Source organism: Lissotriton vulgaris, chromosome 2_1 (assembly GCF_964263255.1).
Source record: "Lissotriton vulgaris chromosome 2_1, aLisVul1.2, whole genome shotgun sequence".
In the NCBI taxonomy this organism is placed as follows: domain Eukaryota; kingdom Metazoa; phylum Chordata; class Amphibia; order Caudata; family Salamandridae; genus Lissotriton; species Lissotriton vulgaris.
Genome location: NC_141687.1, coordinates 60,258,021 through 60,277,479, shown reverse-complemented (window position 1 = coordinate 60,277,479; position 19,459 = coordinate 60,258,021). Strand labels below are relative to the sequence as shown.

At 44.5% G+C, this 19,459-nt stretch overlaps 1 protein-coding gene across 2 annotated transcripts in view; it reads right to left on the bottom strand.

Moving 5' to 3' along the window:
* The window catches only part of USP37 (ubiquitin specific peptidase 37), a 391,659-nt gene that overhangs the window by 4,327 nt on the left and 367,873 nt on the right, over positions 1-19,459 (bottom strand). For both annotated transcript variants that reach the window (XM_086954456.1, XM_086954457.1), the window contains exon 23: positions 10,614-10,752. In XM_086954456.1, the coding sequence (XP_086810582.1) occupies positions 10,614-10,752 (139 nt within the window). The remainder of the gene's footprint in view (positions 1-10,613; positions 10,753-19,459) is intronic.

Genomic DNA, 19,459 nt, shown 5'->3' with positions numbered 1-19,459 from the left:
ACTTCCCTAGTATTGAGACAGGACAAAGGGGTAGCTGAATCAGATGGCAAATGCTCAGGCTCCAGAAATCCAAGTTAAGTCTTCTGGTCAATCTAGGGCAATGAAAAACCCCAAGGATCTGTGCTCCACAGTAGGCACCAAGCTTCTTCCAGGAAAACATAGTGGGAGCCTTAGAAAACTTCAGTGCACAGTAATCATGTCCCTGAGTTTTCATTGGTGGCGAAAAGATCCAGCAAGGGCACGAACAACTGCTCAAAGATGTTTTAAGCCCCCTGGGGATGAACTCTCCATTTGTGGTTTGCCAGCTAACATCTTAACTCACCTGCTCAGACGTTCAGAGACTGACGGGCAATTGGCCACCAAGAAGCTGGCTCTGCAACCACTAAAAGGCACAGAGCCTGGTGCCCAGGACCGAAACCCCCACTCTGCCCTGCTTGTTGCAATACCACATTACAGAAGTGTCTGTGAGAACATGCATAATCCTCCTATTGATAGTTGTAAGTCTTTCAGTACCAGCCAGATGGCCCAAAGCCTCAAATTGATTTTGAGCTGGTGCTCTGCAGGGGACCACAGGCCTCTTATTATCAAACCTTCCAGGTGCAGCTTTTTGTGTGGGTTCAAGGACATGTCCACTAGCACCGAGTACTGTGGTGGTCTCATCCATATGGAATCAGTTCTAGTGTAGAAAATGTGTGAGCAAATATCAAATTAATATATCCACAGAGCATTGCCCAAGCAAAGTGGATGTGGGTACCTGCACACACAGCTTGGGTATTTGGGTTTTCTGCAGTGACTAACAGATCGAAGTACTCCCCATTTCTGAAAGGACTGTTGAGGTATTTTGGATGTCCCCTCCAACATGTTTGTTGATGCGAACTGCATAGCAAGTATGCATAGTCTGTGTCCACTCCCTACAAATCTGCAAAGAGGACTTGGTGGTGAATGGCCCAATGCCATATTGTTTGTGCTAATGCTGATAAATGGGGTGAGAGTGATCCTTTGCTTGTGGTTGTAACACACTGCAGTCACATTGTCTGTTCAAATTAGAAACATATTGAGAATCAGTTGCACTGCCCGCCAGTCAACTAAACTGATGGGAATTTGCATTTGTTGCTGCATCCAAGTACCCTGAATGGTCGGGCTGCCTAAATGTGCTCCCAACCCAATGAGGGATGAGTCTGATGATGGTCATCTACAGTTGAGTCAGCAAATGACCAATCCACTAACAAGTTTTTGCTATTCCACTATTTTAGAATGTGCTGAATGCGAACAGCGATATTTGTTCCCACGCAGCCTGCTGATTGTAACCACTGCCTGGACAGACTCCTGTAATGGATGCATGTGAAGGTGAAAATGTGTACCTATTGCAATGAAAGATGCCACCACCACCCACAATTTCATTATCGTTCCTACTATCAGAGCACAACGCTTGGTAAATGGGAAGTAGCCTTTGCAGCAGCCATTCTCTCTTGGCTGGGATAGGCTTTGCCTGTCACTGTTCAGTATGGCTGCACTCAATGTTAACCTCAATTTACTTAGGAGCAACAGCACCTGCTGAGTGTGCGCTTGGCACTGCTGATGGCCGCTGCTCTTTAAGAGCTAGTCTTCGAGCTGGTGTGTGTCATGAATGGTGATGCGACAGATGCACTGCTACCACTGCTAGGCATTTGGCAAATAACCACCTGGGCTACAGTGACCGCAAAGGGTTGTACTATGAACTAGTGGTGAACTTACCGCAAGCCTGAGGTAGTGGTGATGTGCTAGAATGATATGGAAGTAGGCATCCTTGATATACAGAGTAGCCATAGATCTCCTATGCAAAGAAATGAAGCCTTGAAAAGACGTCATCTAGTAGCACTTGGATACTATGGAATGGTTGAGTGACCTCAGGCCTAATATTAGCCTCAGTGAGCCTGCTTTCAAAATTAGAAAGCATAACAAATGTACTAAGTCACCTTTAGTGTGACAGGTTCCATTGCATCATTGCTGACAATTGCTGGTATCTCCTGCAGCAGTGTGATGCTCCTGACAGATCACTTGTCAGCTTAGCAGTGTAGTGAAGAATTTCAAGCAGTATCCCTGCTGGATGATAGATAGGACCCACTTTGAGGGTATTCTCCCCCATTGCAGAAGGCATAACCTTATTCTTCCCTACCGACAGGTGTTGTAGTATGGTGGACAAGCCACTCCTTCGAAGTAGGCACCCCCTTTCCTTTGGCTACGCTACCTTTCCCTCAACAAATTGCCTCTGGGTGCTCCTCTGGGAAGTTGCCCCTCCTGAAAGGTCTACTGTTGCTGGAAACCAGGGTACTGCTTTGTTGCTGGAGTCCTGGCACTGCCTCTCTCCTGTTGGTGCCAATAACCATGCCTGCAGGCTGGATTTGAAGCACTCCCATAGCCTTAGCGGTCTGTGTCCTTGATCTTTTCTTTCTTTGAGTCTACAGAAGGCAAACACAAATGTTATTCATAAGGCAAACTGTTAGAAGTAATGAAGACAGGAATGGAGTAGCAGAGGATACTTCTTTATTGGCCATCCAACTCTCCACAAACAGCCTAGGAGCCCCTACATTCTAAGGTGAACTCTAGCAGGGGGAGACCAAGGAAGAGGGAAGAGAATGTACCATTTTGGAGTGCAAGATTATAACACAACTCCCTTCCTATACAAAACTAAAGGGAGGAGAAAACTAATTCCCATGTGGCGAAGATGCTTCCAGAACAACTGCCTTAATGTTAGCACTGGCACAACTAAGAAAGGGGGTAAGCATGTGCCCCTAAAGAAAAGAGCATTAACAATGTTTACAAAACTTTTGCGTGTGTAAGTCACATTACAGATCTTACAATTTTGTCACAGCTCCACCATTGCCCATTGTCAAGGAGAACCACATTGTCAAGGGCGTTGGCAATCCAGCATGGGAGGCAGAACTTACTTTGGCTATGCCAGTCTTTCATGCTTCTCTTTACTTGCACCACATCACCTACCTCCCAGTTGGGGATTTTAATGCCGTTCTTCTTGTCATACCATTCTTTGTATTTGGCTTGGTGCAAATCAATCTTCCTAGTAACTTCTACAGGATTATTGATGATCTTGCCTCCTTCCAGCCAACTAGGGTTGAACTTGATGCACAGTTCTCTCCTGCGGAGGGAGACGAAAGGGGAGATCCCAGTCACTAGGTTTGGGGAGGTGTGATATGCCCACAGACACATACGTAGGTGAGCTACCTCGTGACCATTGGTAACAGCCAATTGAATGTGCTCTTTGATCAATCTGTTTGCCCTCTCGGCTAAGCCATTTGCTTTTGGGCAATGAAATCAGGTCAATTCATGTTTTATGTTCATGTTGTCAAGGAATTCCTTCATGGTCTGTGAGGTAAATTGTACCCCATTATCCGTGATCAAAATGGAGGGTATGCCCTCCTTAGAAAACAAGTCCTTGAGGAACTCCAAAACTGTATTCGTGTTGACACTATGTACAAACTTCTGAGCAATCCAATGTGAAGCGTAGTCAATTAGGACCAGCAAGAATCTCTCCTGGATACCCAGGTTGTCCATAGGTCCTATGATATCCATGGCTAGTTTGTTCCACGGCTTGGTTGGTACTTTGATGGGGAATAGAGGTACTTTCCACAGAGTTTTAGACTTGTCTCTTTTGGCACAGCTTACACAGTCCTTGACTTGTTGTTCTGCCATGGTGTCCATCTTGGGGAACCAGAAGTTTGCCCTGATTCTACGTTTAATGATGTTGCGTCCCAAATGCCAGTCATGCGCAAACTATTATTCTATTCCCGAGACCAGTAGTTGGTATTACTCTGCTTTGGCCGTACACTATTCCAGAGGACACTCAATTAGTTTCTGACTTCCCAGAATTCTCAGAGTTCTTCTTCAAGGTCGCTTATCTTGTTTGGCCAACCTGCTCTCATAATGACCTTGAGTCTGCACAATACTTTGTCTTCCTCCATGTGCTTGTCCCATTCACCCTCCGTGATGGCAGGGTCGTCCACTATCATGATGGGACTGTCTAGCATTTCCTCCTGCTCCTCTGTTTTTAAGTCCTTGATGAGAAATCAGCAATTCTGTTTTCTTCCCCAGGTACGGTACTCCACTTTGAAGTTCTCGAGTCCCAATATCCAATTACTTATGCACGTAGAATACTTCTCCATTCCCTTCAAGGTAAAAATGGAGGTGAGTGGCTTGTGGTCTGTCCGGATATGAAATTCAACCCCCATAAAAAGAACTTAAAGTGCCTCACTGCCCAGATACATGTCAGCGCTTCCTTTTTGATTACGGAGTAATTGTATCCTGCACTCGTGAGGCACCTGTATGCAAAGGCAATAATCTTCTCTTCTCTGCCTTGTGTGGCTCCTAAGAATCGTCTTCTTCCTAGGGTCAAAAGACCCTAACGCCGTCGAGTTCAAGATCTCTTAGCTGGTTCATTACACACTTATGCTCTTCATCCCATGTGAAGTCTTTGTTCTTCAAGAGATTTTGCACCAGTTCACATTTAGAAGCGAAATTTTTGAACCACTTGGACATGTATTCAATCAGCACCAGGAAGGATTTAAGTTCATCCTTGCTCTTTGGATATGGGGCATCCTTTACAGCGCCAAGCAGGCTGTTTTTTTGGCCTGAACCATTTTTCGGAAATAGAGTGTCCCAAGTATTCAATGGAGGACACTCTAAATTTACATTTGTTCCTTTGTACTGTCAGCCCAGAGTCTGTGAGCTTCTGGAATACAAGTTTAAGGGTGTAATCATGTTCTTCTACGCTGTGCCCATACACAAGAATGTCGTCCTGGAAACACATCGACCGACCCACTCCCTTCAATATTTGCTGCATAATCTTCTGGAAAACCGCCGCAGCCGACAATAATTCGATCGACATCCTCCTGAACATGAACGCACCTTGGGCAGTGATGAAGGCGGTGAGTGGCCTGGATTCTGGGTGGAGATCCACCTGGTGATAGGCAATTGATAGATCGATTACACTGAAGTACCTTGCCTGGTCCATGGTGCGGAGCATCAATTTGATATTAGGCAGAGGGTGCCTCTCCACCCAAATGCTTTAATTGAGGCTGCGTAAGTCCACACACAGCCGAATGCCTTCACCATTGGCCTTAGCTGCAATAACTACTGGGGCCAACCATTCGGAACAATCCACAGGCTGAATGATACCCATGCCACAGAATTTACTCAATTCCTTCTCCAATGGTTCTTTCATTTGTTGTGGTACTGGTCGCAACTTTTGAACCAGTCTTGGCGCAGGACTTAAGTTTGATTCTGTGTTTGAAATCACGCAGACAGCCCAACTTCTCTTGAAACAATTCCGGAAATTCCTCGCAAATGGTGTCACTTCCTTGGTTTCCTTCTGTAAGTAGGACTTGCTCCTTACGGTTTATGTACAGGATGATGCCCAGCTCCTTTTGGTGCTGCCATCCCAGCAGGTTGGATCCAGATTCCACAATGTATACTTTACCAAAAGCGTTCCTGTCTTTGAATTGTATATTCATCTCCTTCATTCCCATGAGAGGTATTGGTTCCTTGCTGTACCCTGTGGGAGAAATGTACGGTTTCTGCAGAGAGCTTACCATTTGCTCCCCAAAGTTCTCAAAATAATTTTTGTTTAAAAGGGTGAACGGGGAACATTAATCTGCAAACAGTGACATTTTTGTTGTTCAGTAACACATCGCACTTAGGATAAAGGGCATTAATAGAACCTGCAATACTTTTGAGCTGTACCACATTTTTACTAGCTAACACATACACAAAGAATGCATTAATGAGTTGGTCCTTTAGCTTCGCGAGGGAACCGGAGTCACGTGTCTTCTGAGCAAGACGCTGGTGTTACTTTCATGATTTACTGTCAGCCGCATCAAAACAAGCACTAATTCCTTGCCTCTTGTGGTAGGCCTCAGTTAAATGTTTCACCAACTGGTCCTTCTCCTTCCAGAGGTACCCATCATACTAGGTCTTGCTTTTCTAGAACATGTAGATTAATCTTCGTGATCTACAGTTCTCTGGACGATTGTTTGATCAGCTGTTATGCCATCTGATGAACAAGCCTTTACTGGGTAGGGTTCGAAAGATGATATAGGGGGCCACTATTATACTGTGGATCTCCCCTCCTCAGTTGAGATGGGATGATAGTAAGGATCTTAGGGATTCTGCTAATGGTACAAGTCCGTGTGTGGTGACACTTGTGGTTAAGCAGAGTATAAGAAGGTATAGGACTAGTGTCTCAAGGCGCTTGCGCTTGATTTTTCGTTATTTAGAACTTTGAGTTGCTGCGATATGGGCTCTCAAAAGTAAGCTTCCTCTTTTCGGTGGTTTTGAGTTAGGTCTTGCTAAGAAGGATTCAGAAATATCTGTCCTGTCTGATATTGATGTCAATTTTACTCTACCAGACATCAAGCTGTTCAGGCAGCTCTAGAGAAACATCAGCCAACTCTACATTGAGGAGTGCGGTGTCTGCTTCAACACCAACTTTAGTGTCCATGGATCTAGAGGGTGTTTCCAGGCTTCAAGGAGCAGCCCCCTTCGCTTCGGGAATCTTCGGAGCAGGGAATGGATAGCAGTACTGACCAGGCTCGAGGATAGGAAGCAAGACAGCCAAAACGTCTCGGTTGGGGTTGCTCAGCGGTCAGCTTAAAGCCCCATGCTATTTAATATTCATACAACTCCCTCGCTGAATTGGTAGAGTCGTTTGTGACCAAAATGATCTATGCTGATGACACCCAGACTGGCACATTTGACAAAGGGGTGCCAGTTGAACAAGGTGATATAAAACCATGACTCCGCTGTTTTTAGTTGGAGGAGTTTCTTCCAACTAAAGTGTAATAACGAGAAGACAAAAGTGATCTGTATGGGGCATAATTGGGACCTCAAGTTGGAAGTGCACCGGCCAGAGGGGGCACCTCAACTCAATAGGCAAGTGGAAACAGTCAATAACCTGGGTGTGAAATTAGATAAATCGTCCTTCCATAACCAAATTAATTCTGTGGTTGGCAAATGTTTTGGCATTCCACACATGCTAAAGAAATTCCTACACTTTGTCGGTCCCAATACGGATCCCGGTGGTCTTGGCTTTGGTCATATCCAGGCTGGACTATGCTACCCTATATATCGGTCTCCCGCAAAATCTGTTAAACAAACTTCAAACTGTACAGAATTCTGCTGCTAGGCTCGTTCTCAGTTTACCTAGAAGGGAGCACATTTCTCCCTGTGTGCAAAGTTTGCTCTGGCTTACTGTGCACAAGCAAATTTTTCTAAAGACCTCTCTCCTTGTGCACAGAGCGTTTACCCCTCGGGACCAGACTGTCTACTAGGATTTCCTTCTACAGCCCTTTGAGAAAGCTGTGTTACTCCAACATTCTCTTGGCCAATGTTCTGAAAGTCATCCTTGCAAGAGATGGCTGTCGGTCGGTCTCTGTTTTGGGGCCAGTGGGCTGGTACAACCTTCCTTTAGACAGACCCTCCAGCTTTTCGCGATTTCGCGATTTGCAAAATAATCGCGAAATCAGCTGAAGGGCGCGATGGCCGCGAAATCTACCTTTTTGGCCGCGAAAAAGGTCTTCGGGAGGCAGCAAAAAAGATGGTGACATCTTATTGGCTGAACGTACCTACGTCACCACATGAGCGCGTACAGCCGTAATAGCTGCCTGCTAACTGCTCCGGCTTCTATGAGCTGGCTGCGTGCGATTTAAATGGACTGGCATATCTCCGAGGAAGCCGAGCAATAGCCATTTCTTCATTTCACTGCGCACGCATCAAGATTCCTTCAAGACAGAGAGGGTTCTTTCTTCTTCGTGAAGCAAGACACGACACCAACATTCTCACCTGGTATCCCAGTACTCCCACAACATTCCCGTACCTAACACTCCGCCTTTCATTCCTCTCACCGAAAGCCACTGCGTGGGTGCTGCCTCCTGCCGAGCCCCCAGCTTCACTGCACCCTAGCAGTGCAAACATCCGGACATTCTGTCCCCGCTTCGCTGCCTCTCCCTAAAAGATAGGAAAGTGGGGGTCTCACATATTTAGCCACCAATCTGTTTATTTTTTCCAGGGCGCTGCGTGTCCCAGTTCAGTTTCAGCTGTGGCTGTTTCTTGCTCCAGTGCTGCAGTGAATAAAGGAAACACATGTCCAAGGGGACAGGAGAAAAGCGGGTTACTTTGGATGCAGACGTTCGTGTGGTCTAACATTTTTTAACTGGCTCAAGAAGAGATTTTCAAAATGCAAACGAGGCTGCCACAAATATGTTTATCTTGCCCCCGAGAGCTTTCATGAAATACAACACAATAATAATGAAGATTTATTAACAGCTGGACCACAAAGTGGGATTGTAGCTGGCCATTGCACCTTGACTCGAATTTCGTCTTCAGTGCTAAACCACAAATCATCTGATCATGGGCAAACAATTGTATTTTGCCGTACCTAAAACTGCAATGTATGCACTAAAAAAGCACTGGTCCCCTGTTAGATGGAGTGAGTACGTCTGCCATTGACGCCTCTCAGAGGGTTTATTGTTACAGAAAGCAGAACTAAGAATACCACAGCTTCGTCTCATGGAGAAGGATGGGGCAGCGTTAGAGCCACGGTCCCGCACTGGCACCCTGGGACTACCTGGCACAACTCCTGCTGTTCAGCCCTTGTGCCCAGCCACAGCCCCACACTCCGTTCAGAATCTGCCTGCATTATGGTTCGGGGCTTGGATGACAATGGAGGAATTTTAAAGGAGACACACTGAAATACTTCAGCTTTACCACAATTACCAAGGAGTCTCTGGGCTGCCTGTGATTGTAATATAAAACACGTTTCCCCCGAGCCCATTTCTCCCTTCCTCGTCAAACAGGAGGCAGGAAAAATTAAAATTAAAAAAACGGGCGCCGTGACTAAATATAAAGCGCAGCGCCAGTGCATATTCAAGTTATATGCATGGCGGCCCATGAAGCGGACATCATGGTGCCTCCTCTGATAGGGAAAAAAAAACAGTTTAGATTTCTTATTTTCCAGGGAGCCGGTAAGAGCAGCTACCAGCCCAAACAGGATTAAGAGAGCAAATGGAACTCTTCTGATTGGTTTATGTTGGCTGCTGAATACACTTGAAGTCTTTAGTTTCATTACGCAGTCTGCGTAGAGCAATATTTAACATGCTTACATTAGCCATGGCAATGCATTTCCACCCACTACAATCCTGTCCCCTAGGGTACCTGAGGAAGCGGTATCATGCCTCATGGGTCCAGGAGGCAGTGGTGCCCGGCAGGGGTGCGTACATGGGTGCTAGAATATCCCAGGGAGAAATAGGATCCCCTCTCATGAGGTTAGGATTGTAGTTGTGCTTCCAATGAGCTGAAGACACTTTAAACATGCCTATTTAAAAGTGGAGTACTCTGCTAAAACAGTTTCCATCGATTTAAGGCTGAAAATGAGTGATTATGAGGAAAATAAAGTGCCGCAAAAATGCCGCTAAATTTCCATATTTGTGCCGCTAAATTTTCATATTTGTGCCGCTAAATTTTAAAATCCATGCCGCTATATCCTGGGGGGTCTGTTTAGAACTCAGGTGTCCAGAGGATGAAAGACTGTCTAGGAAAATGCTTTAAGCCTGCCTTTTGTCCAGTTGTCTGCTGTTTCGCTCTCGTCCTTGCCCTTTCTGTTCAGTTATCGCCAGGACACTCTTGAGTAGCTGAGTGCTTTATAAATCCCAACTATAACATAATAGATTTATGACACAGGCTGTGGCCCAGAGGTGAAGAACTAAAGCACTTCGCTATTCACCTCCGAGAACAAAATGATGTTTGAATACCTTTAAATGGGAGAAATGTAAAATATAAACTTGCTTTAATGATTAAGTTAACTCTATTTTAATTGTCTCCCAATTAAAAGTGTTGCATTTACAAATAGCAGGCCTCTTGCTTTTAATGGCCAGTAGACCTTTTATTTTACATTGGAGAAATTTAAAGTGTAGAAGCAGGTTACATATTTTCACCATTTTCTGGACTTTAAATTTCTCCCTTTTAAAAATAAAATGGTTCTGTGTGGGTTATACATGTGACGGTACAACATATGGCGAAAGGTATGTTCTGTATCACAAGTACAGATGACAAATGCTCTGTCACCCATACAGATATATCCCATTCATACGTACACATGTTCATACATCCCCAAAGACCACACGCCGACTGATGCACATGGCAGCTGTGTCATAGCTCCTCTTGTCAAAGTTTTGATTTTCAAACCATAGTCTGCCTCTATGGACATTAGCCTTAAAGTCAATTAAGGTGGGTGTGGGGTGGCTGATAATGCACGAGTTGTTTAGCATTCAGTAACTCACAATGATTTTCAATGATCAGAAGTAGTTCTCACTAAAGAAAAGGTGGGAGACTCCTGCTTTGAAGAGTCCTCATCCAGGTGTATTGGGGCATCAGGGGAGGAATCATGAGTCACCTCAAAACCAATATTTTTACTTGCAGCATTGGCCCTCAACACTAGACTGCAGGACCGTGCTAAGTGATCAACCACGACAAAAGCTACATACTATTACAAACAAATACATTGATAAATAATTTTTCTTCCACGTGACCGCCCAATTGTTTTTATTTCATGTGTCAATATTAATTACCTCTGCATGTAAAAAAATATGTAACCCGTTCGATCTCTTTCCCTCTGAACCTCCACCTCCTGGATCTTGGACACCATCAAATCATCATATGTGAACCAGTCAAGCTTTCTGAGGTCGAATACATCACTGATATAATGACCTACCAAAAAAAAAAAAAAAGGTAAATATATATAGCACTTGCTAAAAATGATCACAACATAGCAAACAAATTTCATATATTCACAAATTGCTTACAGAAGCCCTTAAAGTATGTAACACATGAACAAATTACCTTCGGCAAATATCTTTCCGGTGCATACTCTAGCAACCTACAGATTCCTCACATTTTTAATTCTTACAGGCGCCCAAATGGTTACTGAAAAGTTGTAATCTCTACAGTGCCAGGAAGTGCAGTTTGTCTGCTTTGTACAGCTCAGTCTCAGCACTCGGTACTGCAGCAGTGTTGGAAAGTGGATTATTGGTAGGGGCAAATGTAGGTCTGCCACTGGCAATAAGGCCACTAACAGTTTAGGGCTCAGAATAGGTCTTAGAAAATGTTTCTATGCTCAACCCTTGGTACCGTGGCCACGAGCAGGCAGGCTTAACTTCAAAGACAGGTATATAAAGCATCTAAAAACACCACTTCAGTAAATAATTAAGGCAACACAAAATAAAAATCCAACACCAATTTATAAAAATAGGAAATATTTGTATCTTAAAGGACACCAAAACGAAAAAAATACACTGAAAGGAACCATAGATAAGAATTTCTAAATATTAGTCACTTTCTAGTGATTAGAAACCAATAGTGCCCCTTTTAGTCATTTTGTTTGCTCTGACAGGGATACATTCCCCTTTAGCAATTGTTCTGGAGGATCGCTCACTACTCTTGTGCAGCCTCCACCAGCAGGCTGGGTCCAGTTAGAACTCCTTCCTGAAGTTCGTATTGCGGGTCCCAAAGTATCCAAGGTTCTGGAATCTCCAAGAGGGTCCTTGAAAGCGTGACACTTCAATTCCTGCAATCCAATTGAAAAAATACCCTTACAAATCCACTGGTAGTACTCCAGGCTGGGGATTCCTTGTGGTGATGTCCAGGTGAGCTCTGTTAACCTGTAGCTTGCAGGGAGTCCACTCTTTAGTCCTTTTGAATCAGGTTTGATCCACAGGGCAGTAGTTTCAAATGGAGCAAAAAGAGTTCAGGCCTTTGGATATGCACAACTTCAGAGCAGACCCTTCTGATTCTCTTAAGTTTCAATCAGCAGATCTGAGGGGCTCTGCCCTTCTCAGATACTTATTCAGTGTTCTCTGGGGTCAAGCAGAGGACAGGCACTCCTGTCCAATGAGATGCAGGGTTCCACCCAAAGGTCTGACTGCTTCCTACAGAGTGTGGCAAAATGTTAACCCAGAAACCACAATTTTTCCAAATTTCAATGTCAATTTTCAGCAGGCATAGTCCCTCCCACTTGCATCTGCTCACTCCTTCCTTAATCATAGTATCTGGCTCGAGGTGATAAGGGGTCCTCTCCTTCGCTTGAAGTCCATGGTCTAAGACTCCTCCCCTGCTGTGGCATTCCTATGCCCGGCAATCTCTCTTCTGCGAGAGGCTTCCTAACCACAGGGGTCATTTATCAACTCTTTAAAGCAGCCAGGCTCACCCACTTATCTCTGACCAATCGGGGCAGAGCAGTACAGGGTTGAATTTTGGCTTACAGACAAAAAAGTCTTATAACTTCTTGTCTTTTACAATAAATTCATCAATACCATATTGTTGGATTTATCATAACCAATCTACCGAGTCATATAATCCTAGTTTTATGGCTTTTCTTTCTCCAGTCATTAACTAATAACCTTTTCCAATGTTAACCTATGGCATATGATTTGCAATGCGAAAAGTGACGTAGGCCATTTTTCTAGTAGCGGGGCTTATAAAAACATTTCATAAGTACACTACATATATCTACAGGACACCTACCCCAGGAACACCTAGGTGAGACTTTAGGGGTTCTGAATATGTAAAAATATTGCAGATCCTCCCGCCACAGTGCTTCTACCACCAAAGTCGATTTGGGGCAGCACTTTATCACAATGTGTGGAGTGAAATGTACAATTTCACTTTACCCAGGGTATATAAAACTCATTTTATAAGGGTCTACCTTATAGATACCTGATCCCCCACCCTGGGACACCTAGGGGAGGACCCTGGGGGTACCTAATATGCCCAAACATTGTAGCTTAACCATTTTAAGTTCCAAGGGTCAGTCAGTCAGTTACCAGCAGTACCAGTCAGCAAAAAGTTAGGAGGTGCCCACGACACAGGATGACTTTGCAACAAGCAGAGATGACTTCAGAGCCATACACATACTACCCAAGCCCCTGAAATCAGTTACTCACCCATTTTTGCACATCATAAGAAGCAGAGACTAGCACAACTTTGACCAACAGTTATGCAGTGCTCTAAATGTAACTTGGAGCCTTTTTATCATAGTTCCTAGGACTACACCCAAGAATGGGGAGGCAGGTGGGATTGGTGAGGAATCAGAAGGTACCTAGGGTATTCATTCACTAGAAAGATAAGGAGGGGGGCGGGGGGCAAAATCAGTGGGATGCATAAGGCTATCATGACCTTTTATCCACTGTTCTTTACAGTCAGACTGACCATTGCTGTAGCAATTAGTCTATTCTGTGATCACTTTCATCCTCTTAAGGGCGGGGAAGGCTCTCCACTCTACTGTGCTTATTTTTTCACCCAGAAATATCTCGTCTGTTTCCAGTTTCAGAGAGAATTTTTCTAGGTTTATCGTGAACCCTAGTCTCTGAATGGTGTCCATTACCTTCCTAATGTTGCTCTTACATTGTGAGAATGAGCTTGCTTGGACTAGCCAGTTGTCTAGGTAAGGTCAAACATGTATTCCTTTCCTTCTTAGGTAAGCCCCCACTGCAGTTAGGCATTTTGCAAACACTGGGTGCAATGTGACCCTCGAAAGGCAGTACTCTAAACTGGTAGTGGTTTTGGTGAACAAAACACAGGTATCTTGTATTTGCAGTTCATGGAGTAGTGTGATGGTTCATTAGGTCTATAGTTGCCATATGTTCCTTTTCCCACAGCAGCAGGCTGACCTCCATTTTGAGAAGGTTTTCTATGATCAGCTTCTTAAAAATGAATATAGATGTCTAGAAATAGTCTTAAAGAGGGGCCCTGTATCGGATCAGATTGATTTTGCTGCAAGCACTTATTATTGCTTGGTTTTCAAAGAGATCCTGCACTTCTTGTTGCAGGCATCACCATTCTTCCTGAGAGTGTGATCTTTTCTTTGGTCTGACCTCCAGTGGTGTATTTATAAGTTCAATGCCATATCTATGTTGGACGAGTTGAGGATCCATTTGTTTGATGTGACCCTCCTCCACTTCTGTAGGAAGGCCCCTATTCTGTCCCCCACTGGTGTAATGTGGTGTGGTGGCTGGCATGTAGGGTCACTTGGTTGAGAAGCCTGCGCCTCCAGAGAAATAGACCATCCCCTCTTACTCTACCCTGAATGCTTTGGCTTGTTTGAAGCAGCCACTGCTTGGTCAACTGCTACTGCTGTATCTGCCATGCCTGTTAGGGTTCCTGTGGCAGTGCGCTCTGGAAACCTCTCCTTCCAATAATCTGCTCATGGGGGTGCCTCTCTATTGGTGGCTTTGGAACTGCAGCGCCGCCTTTGCCGCGTCGCCATTGTTGTAGCGTGTTATCCACAGCTGAGTCAAGCAGCAGTTCTCCAGTAAAAGGAGTATTAAGTATGATTGTAGTTCACTCTTGAACCAGGACAGGAGTCTTGCTCTCTCTCCTCAACGTTGTACCTGTGATCATATATCTGCTGGCTGTGTCTGCAGTGTCAAGCAGGTACGTTTTGGCCAGTCTTCCCCTCTTCTACGAGCTCAGCTGCCAGTCTTTGGAACTGCTCTGGAAGAAGTTTTACTAGCTCTCCGACTTCTTCCCAATGTTTGTGGGCATACCAATTTAGAAGAGCATTTGAGTTAGTGGTCCTTCACCATGTCGCCGCTCTTTTCTCCATTTTACGCCCCTACCATTTCCACTCTTTTTCTACAGGGGTGGGCTGTTGGATATGGAGACATAGACCCTCTTTCTTGCCATGGACACACTCATTGAGCCTGCTATTCCATTTCCCCAGATGTATTGCGGGTTCTCGGATGAGTGTTAATACTCCCTCTTTGACCCTCTGGGTTGCGGGCTTGCAGGCTTCCTGAATACCTCCATTCCCTGATCTAGAATGCTGTGCAGCAACTGGAGATATTGGCTCTTGCTCCGAGGGTAGGAATGTTTCTAGAAGAATGCATCTCCAGGCCATCTCCAGAATTGTACAGGACGTGGTTCTCGGGAAGGAGGGGGGGCAGGAGGGGTGGGAGGAGGGTGTTGCCTCAAAGGGAAGGAATCAACTTCCTACTCTTTTATTCACTTCCGCTTAGGACTCTAGAGTAGTGGGCAGTAAGGTCCTTGTGTCAGTACCTGAAGGGCTCCCTAGGTTTCAACTTCCCTTCAGACAATGATTCTTTTGGTGCCGAGGCAGTCTTGTGAGACTGGAGTTCAATGATTTTTGATAGTCTTACTCAGTGTTTTTGGCTGCTACAGGAGGGCGTTTTCGTACTTCTCCCTCCTTGTGCGTCTTTGACAGAAACTGTCTTCAACTCGACAACTTTCGGATTGAGCTACACTTCCATGGTTGTCCTCTTCACTAGACAGCTCAAGCGGTCAATGACTAGCTCCACCTAGTCGTAGCCTTATTGCCCGTTTCTGCTTCAGTATGATCCGTAGCGTATTCAGAATAACTCTGCACAAGACTTCAGCGCTGTGGTCGCACAGCCAACAGAGGTTACAGACTTGATGGTTGTTCTGGGCAAATTTAAGGAGACAATTGCAACAGAACATAAAGAGTGTTCTCCGTTAACCTTGGTTTCGGTCTGTGCATTCTCCAACAGAGTAGTCGTTAGCCCACAATACGTAAAACTTTGCACTCCTCTTTCCCCGCGTCCGCAGAGTTTCAGCTGATGCTTCCAGACCCAATGGTGGAAAAAAAGAATTTGAAAATGGCAACCATGCTCAAGGGCTTCCAGAGTGTGCATCTGACTTAATAGAAGAATGGACATGGCACCAGATGGCCACAAACTATGCCACACCAAAACAAATAAAAGGGTAGGAGTATTCCGGACGCAACCACTAGATGACAGAATAATGAACAGCATGTGAATCCAGAAAAGTTTAATGCTGCAAAACTGGTTGTTCCGATGGAAAATTCCATCTTCTATCAGATTCCTAGCTGGAGGAATCAATGCCACAGCAATACTCTTCACAGGTGATGTATGAGGAGATCACACCAGAAAATACTGCAGCACAGACTGCAAAATGGCAATCCAGCCGGACTTCTGAGTCTAAACAATGTTTGGTAAAAGAGTAGATCAAAGCCCACATTGCTGTCTGACATACGTCCAAACTAGGGATACACCTGGAAAATGCTGAAGAAGTTGCTTTCTCCCTGGTGGAATGGGCACAAACATCTTCTGGAGTTTCCTACCTACAAAGAACAGAGCAGTTAATGCAGAGACCAAAGCACCTAGACAGTGTCTTCTGGATGTAACCTCCAACTGTACACAGCCTTGCTTGGCTAAGGGAAGCACAACACATCCGACAGATGTACCTTGAGAAAATCAATGCACTCCACCAATCATCAGAATACAAAACTTGTCCAATGAGTAAACAGATTTTGTAGAGGGGTGACAGGATGAACCCTTCACATGAATACAATTGAATGTGCAGATTTTTCCTAGCAATATTGATGATTGTGTTGTATGGTGCACAAATATATACGTTTGACATGTCTTACAGAAAACCCGCTGAAGGCACATGAATTTAGGCAAAATAAGGGACAGATATCCAGTCAAAAAGTCAGGAGCAGAAGCCTTATGTGTGATGCCAAGGTCATCAGTAGGAAAAGAAAAGTAAGTGGAGGAGAGTCCAATCCTTCTCACTATCATGTCATTAAGAAAAACAACAAAACAAAGAAGCATCCAAAGGCTAGGTTACAACCTTTGGTGACACAAAAGGATCCCCACAAATGGATGAGCTTGGTGACAAATAGTTTATATAGACTAGGTACCAAGTTGTGTTTCCTTCTCATCACTTGTTTTCCTAAGTTTGTGATCATGGCACACAGAAAAAGGTCTGCAATGCAAAGACCGGTAAGTGCCTGTGTACCTCAGCTGAATAGCCACCCTTCCCAACCTCTTTTGTATCGTTAAGGTTACAAGAAGATGTCATGCAAACAAGGTCACAGTACTCTAGCATTGGTTTACGGTTTAAAAGATCAAAGCATTTGGGAGTTCTAGCCCATGTGCACTTTAGTTAAAACCAATGATCTGTGGCAGACAAGCCAAGGATGGGTCATTTTGTAGCCACGTGGATCCATCTAGTAACCATACGTACAGTGCTCATTATGTCCAATGAAGTAGTGTGGATTTACCTGTAATCTACAATGTAGCCACACTAGTGACTGTTTTAAGTAGTGTTATTGGAATCTTAGGAGACACTGGGGAGAAGAAATTGGACTTAGGCGTTTTTGTCGTTGTACCACTCAGAATGGACTCTGTGGTACCTTCACAACCCTGCTGACTGACCATCATCCACTAGCACAGGAGGCCAAAACTTGCAACCTGGAGATGGCATACTAATGAGTGACCTGGGCGGTTGCCACTAACTGTTGGCATGTGAAGAATCTGAAACTAAGAAAGTAACTTGTGATTCTGATGGATGCTTCGCCTTTTTCAGAGATCTCAAGGCACTACATTTCAAAAGGGGGAAGGTTGTCAGAGTGGACTTAATACCAGGAAGCCCTGCAGAACTGACCAAACAAAATGGTTCTCTTGACAGACTGGAGAGCAATTTCTGCTGAAGATGTGGACAGTTGCTCATGTTGCAGCCTGACAGACATGCAACACCCAAACACCCCTTGCCTCCGATATAATGATCCCAAAGACACTCAGGAGACTTGTTCATAACAATTTTGTTGGGCACAGAATTATCCATCTAAACAAGATCCTCTGCTAATGCTAAACTGTCCTTCCTTTATTAGCCTAAGCACATTTCACAAAAGTCTGGTTAACAACCAACTTCTCATTAGTCCAGTAAATAAAAAAATACTGAGTCTTCTGCTCCTTCTTAGAAGGATGTGGAAGAGAGAAACGAAAAAGTAGGAAGCTTTACAGTCTCTCATGGAAGGGTGACGTCACTAAACAGAAAGGAAGCACACCCCCATTATTGTAAGTTCCCCTTCACCAAAAGTATGTATGTATGTAACTGACAAGTGGCTGTGGTTACTTCACTGGAACTCAATTAAGATGTAAAAATTAAAAAAAACAGAAAGGAAGCCCCAAGTCCACAGCACCAATTTGGGAGGAATTGACAGTGGTTGCACAGACCGCCCCTGCAGTTCACTGACAGCACAGAAGTAACAGCAATAAGGAACACCATCACAGCAATCAACAGCCACAGAATTCATTCTAAAGGTGTGCACATCAAAAAAATGAGAACCAAATTAAGGAGCCCCCGTGGCATAATAAAGCATAAGAAAAAAACTTGTGAATGCCCTTTAAGGAAATGCATTAGTACAGGTGACTAAAACCACACTTGATCAGGATAACTTACAAACATCAAAGGGGCAGACCTTGCCCGGCTATCGACAAAACAAACTAACTTTGCCAGAAGTAGTCAGACCAACTAGTCCTCACACCAGGTCACAAACATTGCCTTGCGTCTTTAGGTTTAGTAGACAGGCGTCTGGTTGCCAAGATAATGGCTACTACTTCTACAGGCAGGTCCCGCATTTGATTCTCCACATAAAAGAGGTGATGGATGTTGCGGTCTGGGTGCAGAACCCTGCCCTGCTGTGGGACAGAAGTTCCTCAAATATGTAGAAAAAGCAACAGAAAAAATGCTCGGACTCCGGAGGTCTCAGTACCACATTCTCCTGCCTGTCCTCTTGAATGCATTGGCTCAGAAGGAGGATACAATACTTAAAGCACAATACTAAGCTTCTATGAATTGGAAGGCAGTGTGGCTAATCTGACCTGCGACCTATGCAGGAGACTCCGCCTGCACGGTAGACTCTTACATAACCCCTTTAACAGATAGGTCAGTGAGCCACCACTGACTTGGCCACTCAAGCTGTGAGGAACATCTCTTCAGAAGTATATTTTAATTAGGATTGAGAATATTGGAGGAAAGGGATATAAAAAAAAAAGTCCGTCACCTTTCTATTAAAAGGTCATTTCCCTTCCCTACTTGCAACAATGGAGGTGAAGTCTGAGCATTTGTTTGTTAGCAAAGTGGTTTACCGGACAAAATCTCCAATCCTGGAAGACTGTAGTACTATTTCATGGAATGCTCTACTGCCAAGAGTCCAAATCCATTTTCGGAGCACCTTGGAGTTGTTCATCTGTAATTTACAGGTTTCTGGCTATGAGCCATTCCAGAGCGACTGGTCTAGAACACGGAATTCTTTGCATTTTTAAATTATAGATCACAGTCACTTAGCTGATTTGAAGAAGCAGAGTTTTTCATCAAAGCTCGTAGCAACAACTTGACTGCCACATGGTACATTCTAAATTGCAGAAGGTTGATGTTGTAAACAAACTTTCTTAGACTATGTGCTCTGCACTTCAAGATCCATGTGAAAACCCCATCCCTAGAGAAGCATCTGTTACAATGGTGTGCCTGGATATTCCGATGGAAGGCTATGCCATGTTGCAGATTCTCTGAGACGCAACACAAGGGACAAGAGGGCACTATTTAGAGGGAACATGTTCCCAGATTCCAGAGT